Below are 14,794 nucleotides of genomic sequence, written 5' to 3' on the forward strand. Positions count from 1 at the left end.
GTCTTGGTTTAGAGCTCAAAGAGGGGAGAAAAAGACACTTGTAGAAGTTGATTACAACTCTTCTCAATTGGCTGATGAGTATTCAGATACTGAGGACAATAAAGAGATTTCTGCTGAAGTTGCACAAGATTTCATCTTTCAGTTTAACAATGCAAAACTATTGCTTGTTAATACTATGAAAGATCTTGATGTGTTAAGAACTGAGTTGAAAAAGGTTAACCCTGACCGTGCTCTCATGAAGACACATGTTAAGGATCGTCTTAATGAGAATCTCTCCTCCAAGCTATTGATGTTGTCAGTCCCAAGCCTAAAGGTCTTGAAACCCGTGAAGATTCTGAACATGAACACTGATTTGAACGTGTGTTTGGTTTTGTTTACCTTAGAGTTGTTTTGATTTCTCTTTTATTTTATCTAGGAAACTTCTTATGAGAATTTATTCTTGTGTTTTAAGAAGGATAACCAGGGTTTGGAATAGCCATTATTTTGAGTATACATAGCTATTTCTAACGGTTTTCATCTTGCAATGTTTTTAGATTTATTTATTTAAATTCTAAAGTTTATTTGGAAGATGATTTTGCAGTATTAATCTTTATGGTTTCATATATTGCAACTTTTTATGGGATATGTGTGTTTGCATCCGTGAACTATAATTGTCCCATATTTGTCAAAAGCTAAGTCTTTCATATGTCATTATACAAATATTGATAAAAGATTGAATGAACTTTTGACAAACAAAAGTTAAGCCTATTATGTCATTATGCAAATATTTATGGAAGATAAGATGAACTTTTGTCTACAAAGATTAAGTCTATTACGTCTCTATGCAAATATGGATGAAAAATAAAATGAATCTTTGAATATTCCTAAGTATTAGTCTTTCCCTGATCCACATCTTTGTGTAAATACTGTGCAGGCTCCATAAGTTCTCTTATGTGAACATTTCCGATTAAATTAATCATGTGATTTGTTAATGTCCAAAGAAATCCTTATTTTCTTGTGAAAGTAAGGTCGCTCTTGTTGTTCTTTCGGGAATGACATTATATGGGGAGAGTTCTTATTTGAACTTGTGCTTAATTGCCAAATCTTTGTGGAGAGTATGGCTGTGGAATTTTGTAGGGGTTTTCTTGTATCTCTATTAACTCCTTGATGAATGCATTTAGTTTCGACTATATGATTGGATCTAAAAAAGTTGATATGTTGTTTTCTTTTGGTCATGAAGAATCTCCATGTGAATTTCATTAGATCCTACTAGTTTTCGTACCTTTGCCAATTTTTATTGATAAAAAGGGGGATAATTAATGTGTAGTTCACACTACAACTACATATGGTTTACAGATCATTATGTAAGGGGGAGTGGTTTTTATGTGAGATGAAGTATTGACTAAGGGGGAGTGATACATATCACCATAGTATTGTTGTCAAAGTTGTGATAGAATTGGACTTTGATGATGTGTAATAATACTATGACACTGTATAACAATGATTGAGAGCAACTGTTTTCTCATTGTTATTGCTACGGATCTTCAACAACATTGATGTTGAGTTGAACACGTTCAGAATCACTGCAGTACTTGGAAGTGACGAAGATTTCGAGTAATGTTGAAGAACCAAGGATATCAATCATTTGGATGAGAAGCTACAAAGTTTATTTATTTTGTAATCCATATGTATTGATAGCTTTTTCACTAAAATTGACAAAAGGGGAGATTGTTAGAGCACTGCTCGGTCGAACTCGCAAGTGTTACTATCTCAAGATTGTTTGTCAAGTTTAGTTGAGAAAACTATAAGTCTTGATTTCTACTTTACTTATAACTAAGTCTCAGATTAGGATAGAAAGTATAGTTAAGCTTAGACTTCACGGCGTTCATTTATTGAAGAAGAAGAACTACTAAGGGGAGCTTGCGGAACTTCATAAACAAAAGGTATGTGGAAACTTGAACTCATATATCACTCAAAAGTCTATCTACTCTCTCTCTTATTTGAGACAAACGTCGTATAACTATATAAAAATCAATTATGCACATTTGATATTTCAGCCTGAGTTTAACTCGCTTACATATTTCTCGAAATATGTGTTGGTAAGCTTTCGCTTTAACCAAGTTCATCTTATATTCTTGACGAAAGTCAAAAGATGATCATGTGAAAATTTCCTGGTAACATCTTACATGATTTGTGTGAGACAGTCATCTGATGTAGACTCAGAATGTTTCGTATTGATCATTCGATTACTTGAAAATTTCTTTGAAGCTAATAGTTTGTGTGAGACAGCTATTCTTGTCTTCCGAGAATGTTTTAATGGTTGAAATAATAGTTTAGAACAATTGGATTTAAGCATAATATGTGTACTTGCATATATGTAATCCATGTCCAGGAACCATAGTATGCACACCCGTATGCATACTGGTTGGTTTGAGAAAGTCCGAGAACCTTGTACACATACCGGTACGCGTATTGGCGTAAGGTTCGGGTCCGGGAATTTCTGCTGAGTTTGGAAGTATGCATACCCGTTCGCATAGTGGCGAACCCAAACTTAGTCCAGGTACTTAGGTATGCATACTTGAGTAAGTTAAGTTCTAAAATCGGTTTGTTCATGAACTAATACATTTATATAATAAGGAATGCAATTTTTTGCAAACCGTGGCTATAATGTTCATTACTTGATTCGAGTGAATCAAAATCGATTTTGCTTCAATTGTGTCTTGTATACTTCTATGAGAATATAAACAATTGAACAACTCTAGAACTAGTTTCATTTGAGTCATTTTAAGTAGTTATGGTTAAGATGAATATGGTTGATATGTAAGTGTTCATATGACTAACTTCGGTTAACTATTGTTGAGCCAACAAGGTGTACACGTTTAGGTACGATTACTCATATCTAAATGAAGGTACATTTCATTTGTGTATAACAAGCTAAGTTCGATCTAACGGTTGAAAGATATTAGCTTGAGTCTAATCAGGTTTCATCTAACGGTGAATATTGAATGCTTTGTTACCAAGGTAACATTGATTGCAAACCCTGATTTGAAGACTATATAAAGGAGAACTCTAGCAACTGAGAAACCTAATCCCCATACCTCCTGTGTGATACTAGTTGCGACTAGAGTCGATTCTCCTTTAACCTTATGTTTTTACGAAACCCTTTAGGTTAACGACTTGAAGACTTCATTCGGATTGTGAAGCCAGACCCAACTATTTTCTCTGTAGTTGCGTGATCTGATCTTGTTGTTTCTATCGTGATTTCTCTAAGATTGGCTCAAGATTTAATCTCCGATAGGCAAGATAAAAAGTAGTCACAAACATCTCTGTCTCATCGTTTGTGATTCCACAATATCTTGTTTCACTACCATATGATTAATATTATTGTGAGGTGATTGATATTTCTAGGTTGTTCTTCGGAAATATAAGTCTGTATATCAATTGGTTCCTGTTCACCTTGATTTATCAAGAGACGGAACAAAACTTATAGGTATTTCTGTGGGAGACAGATTTATCTATTCAATAGACTTTTCTGTGTGAGACAGATTTGTTTATCAAGTCTTCGACTTTGGGTCGTAGCAACTCTTAGTTGTGAGCGAGATCAGCTAAGGGAATTAAGTGCGTAGAATCCTGCTGGGATCCAGAGACGTAAGAGCACAACTGTACCTTGATCAATGTGAGATTGGTTAGGGCTAAACCACATTCCAGTCTGAAGTTAACTTGGAGTAGGCTAGTGTCTGTAGCGTCTTAATACAGTATGGTGTTCAAATTTGGACTAGGTCCCGGGGTTTTTCTGCATTTGCGGTTTCCTCGTTAACAAAATTTCTGGTGTCTGTGTTATTTCTTTTCCGCATTTTTTTTTGTTATATAATAGAGATATCACAGGTTGTGCGTAAGTTCAATAAATTGTGAATCCAACCTTTGGTTGTTGATTAAATTGATTGACACTTGAATTTTGGTTTTTGATACCGTCCAAGTTATTTCTTATAGTCAATCGGGCTCGCAAATTCCTATTTGTTTGATTGCGAATTAAATTGAGAAATTGAGATATAACTCTTTGATATACTTTTCTTAAGATTGAGTCTGACTGTTTAGTTGATTCTCTTGAAATTATATTGGAGTTAGTCCATACAGATTGCTAAGCGAAATATTGGGTGTGGTTATTAGACCCCCGCCTTTTCACTTATGATCCTACAATTAGGAGACAATATAATTAGGAGATTTTACATAAATACTACACAATACATATGCATAAGATAAAAATTCTTACATAGGTTTGATAGATAGTAGGAGCCCAGTGTCCTTGTATCCAAATAGTGGTATCGGATCGGAAGCTTGACCACAAAATTTACTACCACCAAGGTCATGTAACATGTCATCAAAATGAGGAAGGTGCGAACCTTTTACTTTGACTACTTTGTTGTTCTCTTGATCTCCTTTTACCGGTTGTACCATTCACCTTCATCTTGTGTCGATTGTTGACTTGGCCCACCGTCTTCTTCTAAAATTTCGCTTTGGATTGCTAATTGACTTGGATCAACCTCATTGTCTTCATTTCCGTCTTCCTATTTATCGTGCTCATCATCAACTATTCCAGTACATTCAAAGATCACGATTTTTCTATGGTCCCCACCACTCTCCCAATATTTCCCTCTTACAGAGCCTACCCCTCGAGGAGGCAGAGACTCGGGAGTACCAAGAGCGTTTTTCTTTCTTTTTTTACTGCCAGCATCTTTAGTTTTTCCTTTCTTAGCTTCCTTGACTTTAGCCCTATATCAAAAGACACACAAAATAAATATACGACAACTAACAATCATATCTGATGCAGGCATAAATATGCTGAATACTGACATTGAATCATAAGTGCCGGTATTGATTCACGAAATACCAACTATACCGAAAACTGGAAACGACATTGAAATATATTAAGAAACTATGCTAGTTTACAAAATAAAAACTAAGGAGTTTTCTGTAATCTTTTACACATAATCTGGTATGGTATTTCAAAAGCTCGACTATGCCGAAAACTAGTTCCGGCGTAGATATTTAAATGGAGACAATACCGGCAGTATTAAAATTTCTCAGTTCTTCATGTAAACTAAATAACAACTACCAGCATGATATTCAACCTAAAATTAATACTGGAACCTAACATGTAGTTTCAGGTGAATATTGAGATATTAGCCGGCATGATGTTCATACTAAAATCAATGCCGGAACACTGTACCGACATTGTATTCATACTAAATCCAATACCAGAAACCTGTACCGGCATGGTGTTCATACAAAAATCAATTCCGGTATCGGCTGTAACTCAACTGTTTGAGTTAGGGTTCGCGATTCTAACCTAAACCCACTGCTTTAAATCGATTGAAAGACTTATAAAACGTTTCAGAGTCACTTACCTTCTCATAGAAGTCATTTCTTCGAGAGTTTGATGGTTTGAATCCTCTTCTTCTTCAAGAGAGATATCTGATTGATCCTTTCTTCTTGTTTTTGTTGAGCTACAAATTTTGATTTTGATTACAGATTGAGATTGGGTTTCTTTCGTGGAGGCATGGTTATTGATTCGGATAATCAGCGGAGATATTTTTGAATCGACGATGAAGAACGATGAAGGATTTTTTTTTTCAAGAGTGCCAAAACTGAATGAGGGATACTGATTTTGGTATTTTGATTTTTAGTTTGAAGTTTTCATTTTGAGGAAAGGATATTATAGTCTTTTCATAACGTTTTTAATTAACCCAAAGGGTATTAATATTTCCCAAAAAAAACACTCCTTAACAAACACTATTAAATGTAGATAGTAATTTATATCCCCAATTACTTTTACTATCCGCCAGTTGCGCGTTCCTTTAAAGTCCTGGCAGCGTATGGATGAGATTGAATGCATTAATGTTCTGATTATATGATTTGCGCAACAAAAAAACTACATTTGTTGACCACTAGCTTCACATTGTCTTCTGTTGCCCATGCTTTTAATCTTCCTAGCTAATTGGTTTTGGCAGGTGGTGCATTTGTCTCGCAAAATTATTTATATCACTTGCTTGTGACCTTTCCTTTTCAAAGAATTACCCGATGGACCCAAGCCTTCATTTAATTCTCCCATGGGTGTTAGTGTGTTTGTGTTACACTTTCATTTTCACCTTTTTGTTTTCAAGAACGAGGAAAAGCTGGCGATTCATAAAGTTAATATGAGGGTAGTTACAAAAATGGAATCCATATCGTGTTGGGCACAACTTCCTTTAGGTTTTGATTGAAACCTCTATGCATGTAATTGAACTGGAAATTCAAGAAGCCTCCGTAAATGATGCTCCTCCGACTAAATTTACGGTAGAACTTCGGTTAATTAATACGCGATAAATTAATAACTTCGCTAAATTAATATTTTTTGTCAGTCCACATTTGGGCCAGTGTATTAAATTAATAACCTCGCTAAATTTATAAGATAATAAAAATTTTAAGTATCCAATAGGACCCAACTGAAATATAAATTAATAATCTATATTATAAGGGACAATGGTGTTTTTCTATTTGGACGGAGATCTACAGTTTAGACACATAAAGAACGGCCCAGATTAAGGCACCTATTTAACTTATTCAGTTACATTTCCGGCATATAAAGAATGGTCCAGATTGAGCTACATATTTAAGATTTTCAATCTATAATTTAGGCATATAAAGAAGGGTCCAGATTAATTCACATATTAATTTTACTTAAGATAATGAATTTAAATTGATTGCCCATTAATTTAATATCATTTATTTGGGAGTTATTCCTCTCATTTAAGGTTAAACCGTTTCTTTTTTTTATTCTAAATTAAACGCCCATTAACTTTACTCTTAACTTAATCCTTTTATAATCAAATTTCTTTCCCAAGGTTCATTTTTTGCGCAACTCTATTCCCAAGATACGATTCACTGTTGTTTTAGTTGATTTAGATAATTGTTATTAATGGATGTGAATCATTTTCTTAGTACTGTTTAATATTGACATAATAATACAATATCAACCTAATTTTTGTGACATTTATACAGTTTAATTTCTCTTTGATTCTTTTCATTAATATTGAATTTTGTTATCTCGATTTTGTTGAGTAACTGGATTACTAAATTATCTATACATAGTCAACCATCTTGCTAATACTGAAATTTAGGAAGCCTCAAAATAAGCAACACGGAACTGGATTATTGAAGCTCACCTATAATCTTTCATTTTCTGATATCGGTAGATTCTTTTTAAGCAATGAATAGGTTTAGGGAACAATATAGTGATGCATTTTTTTATGTGGTGTGTCACTATACTTATATATGTCGAGACTAAACAAATTTCCATTCAATACATTTTATCATTGACCAAGATGAAGAAGTTTTGGTATTCCAGAAAGGTACAAGTATAATTTTTGCTAGAATATGTGGTTCATTTGCACATATGTGATTTCCATGACTAAAATGTCCAGTTTTCTAAAGATTATCTTGGATCAAGAGAGCTTAGTGCATAGGAACACATCTAGATCTTGCATGTAAAGATACCATCTTGCTAATACTGAAATTTAGGAAGGCTTAAAATAAGCAACACGGAACTGGATTATTGAAGCTCACCTATAATCTTTCATTTTCTGATATCAGGAGATTCATTTTAAGCAATGAATAAGTTTAGGGAACAATATAATGATGCATTTTTTTTGTGTTGCGTCACTATACCTATATATGTCGGGACTAAACAAATTTCCATTCCATACATTTTATCATTGACGAAGATGAAGAAGTTTTAGTATTCCAGAAAGGTACAAGTTTAATTTTTGCTAGAATATGTGGTTCATTTGCACATATGTGATTTCCATGACTAAAATGTCGAGTTTTCTAAAGATTATCTTGGATCAAGAGAGCTTAGTGCATAGGAACACATTAGATCTTGCATGTAAAGATACCATGACTAATACTTGATCCATCACCTGTCTTTTACTCCATGGATATCATCTAAAACCTAAGCTTCTTTTATTTCATTTAAGATACCAACAAACCAAACTATGTATAAATATATTACACTTTGTAGAAGTTGATTTAAGAAATATTTTGATATTCAGTTGTAATGTCATATTCATTTTGTGCTAGCAAATTGTAAGATTTTGGTTTTTTTAAATCTCTTATGTACAATCAGGTCAAGGTATAATATCAGTTCAATCTGCAAGTTTTCATACCATTGGTATTTAGACTGGGTCTCTTATTTTCTTCTAGGCCTCAAACGCATATGCAAACAAAGAAAAACTCTCTTATACACGTATAATTTATCGATTCATGTATTAGTGGGGGAAATTTCTTTTATTTGGATCTGTAATTTATTTAATGCGAGTATTTCACTATTTAGTAAGACAACAAGATTGTATTATCAATTGCAAAGAAAAGCATACTTGGCATATGATGTATGCAATTTCATCAGGCGCATCATTTTTCACTGCAAAGAAAGATTCAAGGACGCTTCATATCACCAATATCCAAGGGAAGCTGTAGGAGTTAATGTTTTACTTTTATTTGTTTTTGTGACGTTGTAAGCTGGGCGTTTTTCATGTGTTAGTTTAAACATAAATGTTTAGTTATCATTCTTTTTCAAGAGGCTTCACAGTACAGTGTAATGTCTCTCAAACCTATAACACTGTAGGGAATGATGGATGTATATATATACAAATGACATGTTTAATAGCCGTACATTATATTAATCTAGCCAATTAATTTTTTTTACCATGAGTTCGAGTATTACTAATGTGTAACCATGCCAATTATACATTGATACTCGCACAAAGTTAATATTCAAACAAGTAATTTCTACGAGTTCCCGTTTAAGAATTTTAAGTTTTCAAGTTTGTTGGTATTGTTTGCAACAACTGTGACCGGATAGTTATCTCAATAAGCATAAACGAAACTAGGTGCAAATTCCAGTATACACACTTACATTGGATATCTTTACCACCAAAAAAATTACTCTCTGGTGTATATATGTTTGTGTACATGCATATATGGACATCCTAATCACCATCTAACTAGAAAACGATCACATTGACGTTAACAATATCGATCAACGCTTCGAATTCAGTTTAAGAAAGATTAACATTCCCCGAGTTTCCCATGCTCAGCTCATGGTAGTCTCGCAAGAAACAAAATATACAACTAATACAAAAACAACACATAGAATGGCACATGTCATATCCTAGTCATTATAATAACATTACATTTGTGGTGCCTTACTAAAATAAGATTCTAAAGTTGTTTGTTTCTTGTTCACATTTATGCAACACTGGACTTCATCTCTGATTTTTTGTAGTTCCTTGAGGAGTTCAGGAGTGCCTTTTCAAATTGTAAAAGGAAATCATTTAGCTTTACTATTAATAATATCGCTTCTTTACGAGAAACTAGCTCCACAACCCAACTATCATCCTCTAGTTCCTCTTCTCGGGGATTTGATATAACACTCCCAATAATTTCTTCGTCAGTCCAAATTTCCGTACGGTCATCACTTTCACCTGGATAGTCTAGGAAAATTTCGACGTTTATTTGATTACGGTAATTCAAATCATTGATTATCATTCCAAGTTCATTAATACCTTCATCTTCGACGACTTGTACATCTTCATTTTCTTATGACCGAAGTTTACATTGTTGGAAACAATTTGCAATTGACTTTTGTTGAACATTCGCTGTCCATGATGAAACTACAATATTAATTGCCTCAAGGACATTGATTTTTTCTGGACTTAATTTTCCCGTTTCATAACCTTCTAAAACAAGATTATAAAAACGACGACGATAATGCATTTTAAATGTTCTTATGATCCCTGCATCACATAGTTGAATTTTTGATGTTGTTTTTGGCGGCAATTTTTTTCCCCAGTATTTTGCAACCCCTCCAGTGTCTTAGGATGAGCAGGGAAGTTACCTACAATCAAAAGAACCTTACAACCTTGCAATTTACCATCAAACCACCGAACATATTCCTCAAACAAAGCCCCAGTCATCCATACTTTTTTGTTAGCACGATATTGACAACTTAAATATTTTCTCTTATTTTACTTTTGAAACTTAAATTTAGAATGTTTCGATAATTTAATAACTTATTAATTTATCGATAAATTAATACTTCGTTAAATTGATAGAATTTATCAGTCCCAACATTATCAATTTATTTATTGAAGTTTTACTGTATACGTCAACATGGGACTTTATTAGTTCCTTGGAGTGTTTGGTTAGGGTAGATATTTTAGCCCTTTCCTAATCCATGACTGGATCCAATTCCATGGCATTTGTGTGGTTCTACTTCTTTCCGTATTGTTTGAATTTCTTTCGGTTCTACTATTCTATAGTGTACCCTTACGCTATAGTACATTAATAACCTATTTAGATAGCACACCAGAAATAACTTTAAAATCAGAAGTTAACTTTAAAATCAGAACAATTTATGGAAGTCAAAAAGTTAACTTTTTATAAAGTGAAACATCCTACCACGAAAATGTGTGTACCCTGCCTATATCACAATTCAATTGCTTTATAACCATAAACCCAACTACCTAGTTTCCATGAAAACCAGCTTGTATGAACTTTACCGGCATGTGACATGCCACGTACGACTGGGTGAGTACTTAAAAATAATTGCACATTATTTTGGTAAAGTAGTCCACGACTACCCTAGTCCTTGGTTATGTCAATCCCATACAAGTAATGCCCAAATTTCGATCAAACACTATTTATAGAACTTTATATTTGAGTCAAGATTTCAGATCAAACCACTACAATACCACTGCTAGAGTTTTCAATTCAACAATTCATCCGCATGGAGATGAAACTTAAGCTAGTGATAGTTTCTGCCTTAATATGTTGTATGTTGTCTATAGTTGTTGAGAGCAACAATGTTCATGGCGATTTCTACACTAATCATCAAGAAATGATGGGGGTGCAACCTTTATCGAAGATTTTTATGCATGAACTTGAACTAGGAATCCATCCAGAAGCCTCCATAACAGCTAATCCTAATCTTCTCGGCCTAAAGGTACGTAAACGGAAAACCGCCGGAAACTAATTAGTTCAGCTTGAACCCAGCCAGATTAGTTGGCTGGTTCATCATTTTTTTTTCTCCTACCTATGTTCTGCATCTTCTTCTTCTCTCCCTCTCTAGAATCTAGACTGAGAACCTCTTCTCTTCTCCAAGGTTTGATTTCTAGCTGACCACACATTTGCTGCTTGTTTGTTGATGTGTCATTTTCGTGTACGACTTGAATTATTCTGGCACCATTAATTTGAGTGGTTCTTGTGGTCCAACTAGTCTAAATCATTTTCAAAAATTTAAACATGTAAAATCATCTGATGAGCACACTATGATATTTTTTCTGGATCGTTTCCCGGTCTATGTAATAAACGTGGTGCGTTCATGGACTTTAAACTAGCTAGGATTTTTTTTCTTTTCAATTTTTCAGTCCCGTAGATAATTGGCATGGAAAAAAGAATGCCGCTTAATGCCTCCGAATAACTTGTTTAATTGACAGAAACAAAGTAGCGAATGGATAACTGTGACGGTTAAACACCCCAATCCCACTGCAAATGATTGGGTCGCAGTTTTCTCTCCTGCGACATTCAAGTAAGATTTTTATGTGCTAATAGTGTTGCATTGCCATACTTTCATCTAATGCTTTTGTTGATAGTGCATGCCATTGTCTACATATTTTCTTGAAAATTATCTAATGCTAAGTTGATATGTGCAGTGCTTCAACATACGAGCCTACGATTGGCAACCCGAAGTACCTGACACCATTATTGATTTCGGCCCCGATTAAGGTTCCTATTTTCCACCTTGATCACTTTACTTTGATGAGCCGATGAGCCAATATATTGTTGGTGGAGTTGTATATTTTGTATGTGAATTAGTTTTTAACTAATCTATTTTACTTAAATGATTTACTCAGTACAAATTTGCAAATGAGTCGAACTCTGATTACGTTAAAACGGGACTGGGATCGTTGAAATTTCGCCTAATCAATCAGAGATATGATTTTGCATTTGGATTATTTTCCGGTGGACTTGCCAAGGTAAAATTCTGAATCCAGACAGTACGGTTGAATAGAATTTTGAATCTGTTTAATACTTTAAATCGTATTATAGTTGCTTGTTCTCAGTTTGTTTTACTATTGTAGCCGAAGCTGATAGCTACTTCAAACAAAATCTCTTTTGCAAACCCAAAGGCACCTCTTTATCCTCGTCTTGCACTAGGAAAATCATGGGATGAAGTAAGTTTACATTTTCATTTTCAATTTTTGTTCTGAAGAACATATGACTTGCATGGTAATGTATATGTTGGTAATGTTTGATATAGATGACTGTAACTTGGACAAGTGATTATGACATAAACGAGGCAATTCCTTTCGTAAAATGGGGCCTCGCTGGTGAAACGCAGACCCGTTCTCCGGCTGGGACATTAACGTTCACTCAAACCAGCATGTGTGGTATGAACATTGCGTTTCCTTTTCCTGCATCGTTTGCTTACACAAATGTCGGCCTATTGGAATATGCTTTGTGTAACATTGTTTGTCGTTTTGGATCAGGTCCACCTGCAAGAACTGTTGGCTGGAGAGAACCTGGCTTCTTCCACACAAGTTTCTTAAAGAACTTGTGGCCAAATCAGAAGTAAGTTGGTTCATCAATCATTGAGAGCTCATATTGTTTGCTGCCAATGCTAAGGGATCGATAATGTTTCAGATATGTAATTCAAACTAATGCCCGTGTCACAGATATACATACAAGTTGGGGCATAAATTGACGGATGGTACTTATGTTTGGAGTAAACGCTACTCATTCACTGCACAACCATATCCTGGACAGAATTCTCTACAACGTGTTATTATCTTTGGGGACACTGGAAAGGCAGAACGAGATGGTTCAAATGAGTATCAAAATTACCAGCCAGGATCTCTTAATACAACAGATACACTTATCAAGGATTTGGGAAACTATGATGTAGTCTTTCACATAGGTGACTTGCCTTACGCAAACGGTTTCCTCTCTCAATGGGATCAATTCACTGAAATGGTTGAGCCCATTGCCTCTGCTGTACCTTACATGGTTGCTAGGTATCTAATTGTCCAAATGCACAACTACGTATGGCCTGTCTTTTGATTACTGGGGCTTAATTTGTTCTTTTTGTTTCTAAAAATTTATGTTTTAGTGGAAACCACGAGCGAGATTGGCCAAACTCGGGATCTTTTTATAACACACCAGATTCTGGTGGGGAATGTGGTGTACCTGCTGAAACAATGTTCTATGTACCAGCAGAAAATCGTGCAAATTACTGGTAATTTTTCCTTCTCTTAATAAAGTTTATATTTTAGACGGTGCTTGCTGAAAATGCTTATATATATATATATATCTTAGGTACTCTGTCGACTATGGTATGTTCCGCTTTTGCATTGGTGACTCTGAGCATGACTGGAGAGAGGGGACTGAGCAGTACCAATTCATCGAGAAATGTTTTGCAACAACAGACAGGCAAAAACAACCATGGCTTATTTTTGCTACTCATCGAGTTCTTGGCTATTCATCTAATGAATGGTATGCTCAACAAGGTTCATTCGAAGAACCCATGGGAAGAAGTAGTCTACAGAAACTATGGCAGAAATATAGAGTCGATATTGCTTACTATGGCCATGTTCACAGTTATGAGAGGACTTGCCTAATGTACGAGGTAGGCCTCCAATTTTCATCTATAACCTCATCATAGGCATAGACATCTTGTTTGAACTGATAAGAATCTTTTCCATTGTGTGGTAATGCAGAATATTTGTATGAGCTCAGCTACATCGCACTTCTCAGGGCTGTGGAATGGAACCATTCACGTAGTTGTAGGAGGAGGTGGAAGCCATCTATCAAAATTCACAAGCCTCAAGACGACATGGAGTTTATTCAAAGATTTGGATTTTGGGTTCGTTAAAATGACTGCATTCAACCACACATCTCTCCTTTTTGAATACAAGAAGAGCAGCGATGGGAACGTCTACGACTCATTCACAATTACAAGAGAATATATGGACGTTCTTGGTTGTACCATTGGCAGTTGTGCACCTATTACTTTAGCTACGTAATTGCCAACCAAAGAGGAGTGACTATGAAAGGGGTCAAAGATTAAAAAGTTGATTAACTGGAGATGACCCTAAATTACAAACACACAACTCAAAGCAAGTCATTGAAGCTATTTTCCTTCCCAATGATACAGGTACAAGTGAAAATGTGATAATGATATTACAGGATGTATTATTATAATTGAGTATTTTTCGATAACTTGTACAAACACAGGTGAGAGGCATTTATACAAAGATGTAATGACAGACAATAGTCAAAGTCAACAAGACTTGATCATAAGACTTGACCATAATATCCTAATACACCCCTCTCAAGTGTCACAGGCAGACAAGTAACAGTTGAAAGAAACAACAAATGCTCAACAAGAGCCAACAGTCTTTAGTAAAGAAGAAATAAAAGCTACAAGAGCTAACACTCAACAAGAGCCAATACTCAACAAGAGCCAGTAGTTGCAGTAGATATCAAGTTGTATATAAATAAGTAACAAACTCAGTAGTACTGATTGAAGTAGAAGCTGTAGTTGAAGGATGTAATAAATCTGAAGTAGTAGAAGAAGAAGTAACCAACCCAGATATCAACCTTGAGAAAGTAGGAGAGCATAAACCCTTTGTAAACACATCTGCTAATTGATCTTTTGATCTCACATGAACAACTTTAAGAGTTTCATCTTCCACCAGTTCTCTTATTGTATGGTAATCTA

At 34.8% G+C, this 14,794-nt stretch overlaps 1 protein-coding gene across 1 annotated transcript; it reads left to right on the top strand.

Annotated features, from left to right (window-relative positions):
- The first annotated feature begins 10,637 nt into the window (after positions 1 to 10,637).
- Positions 10,638 to 14,373, top strand: LOC113283187 (nucleotide pyrophosphatase/phosphodiesterase-like). The gene is made up of 11 exons (XM_026532362.1): positions 10,638 to 11,017; positions 11,511 to 11,602; positions 11,727 to 11,799; positions 11,928 to 12,050; positions 12,156 to 12,248; positions 12,335 to 12,464; positions 12,564 to 12,645; positions 12,750 to 13,088; positions 13,184 to 13,309; positions 13,390 to 13,699; positions 13,791 to 14,373. Exons 1-11 carry the CDS (start codon positions 10,802 to 10,804, stop codon positions 14,094 to 14,096), a joined length of 1,890 nt encoding a protein of 629 aa, XP_026388147.1. The 5' UTR covers positions 10,638 to 10,801; the 3' UTR covers positions 14,097 to 14,373.
- The last annotated feature ends 421 nt before the right edge of the window (positions 14,374 to 14,794 follow it).

This window comes from Papaver somniferum, chromosome 5 (assembly GCF_003573695.1).
Source record: "Papaver somniferum cultivar HN1 chromosome 5, ASM357369v1, whole genome shotgun sequence".
NCBI classification, from domain to species: Eukaryota; Viridiplantae; Streptophyta; class Magnoliopsida; order Ranunculales; family Papaveraceae; genus Papaver; species Papaver somniferum.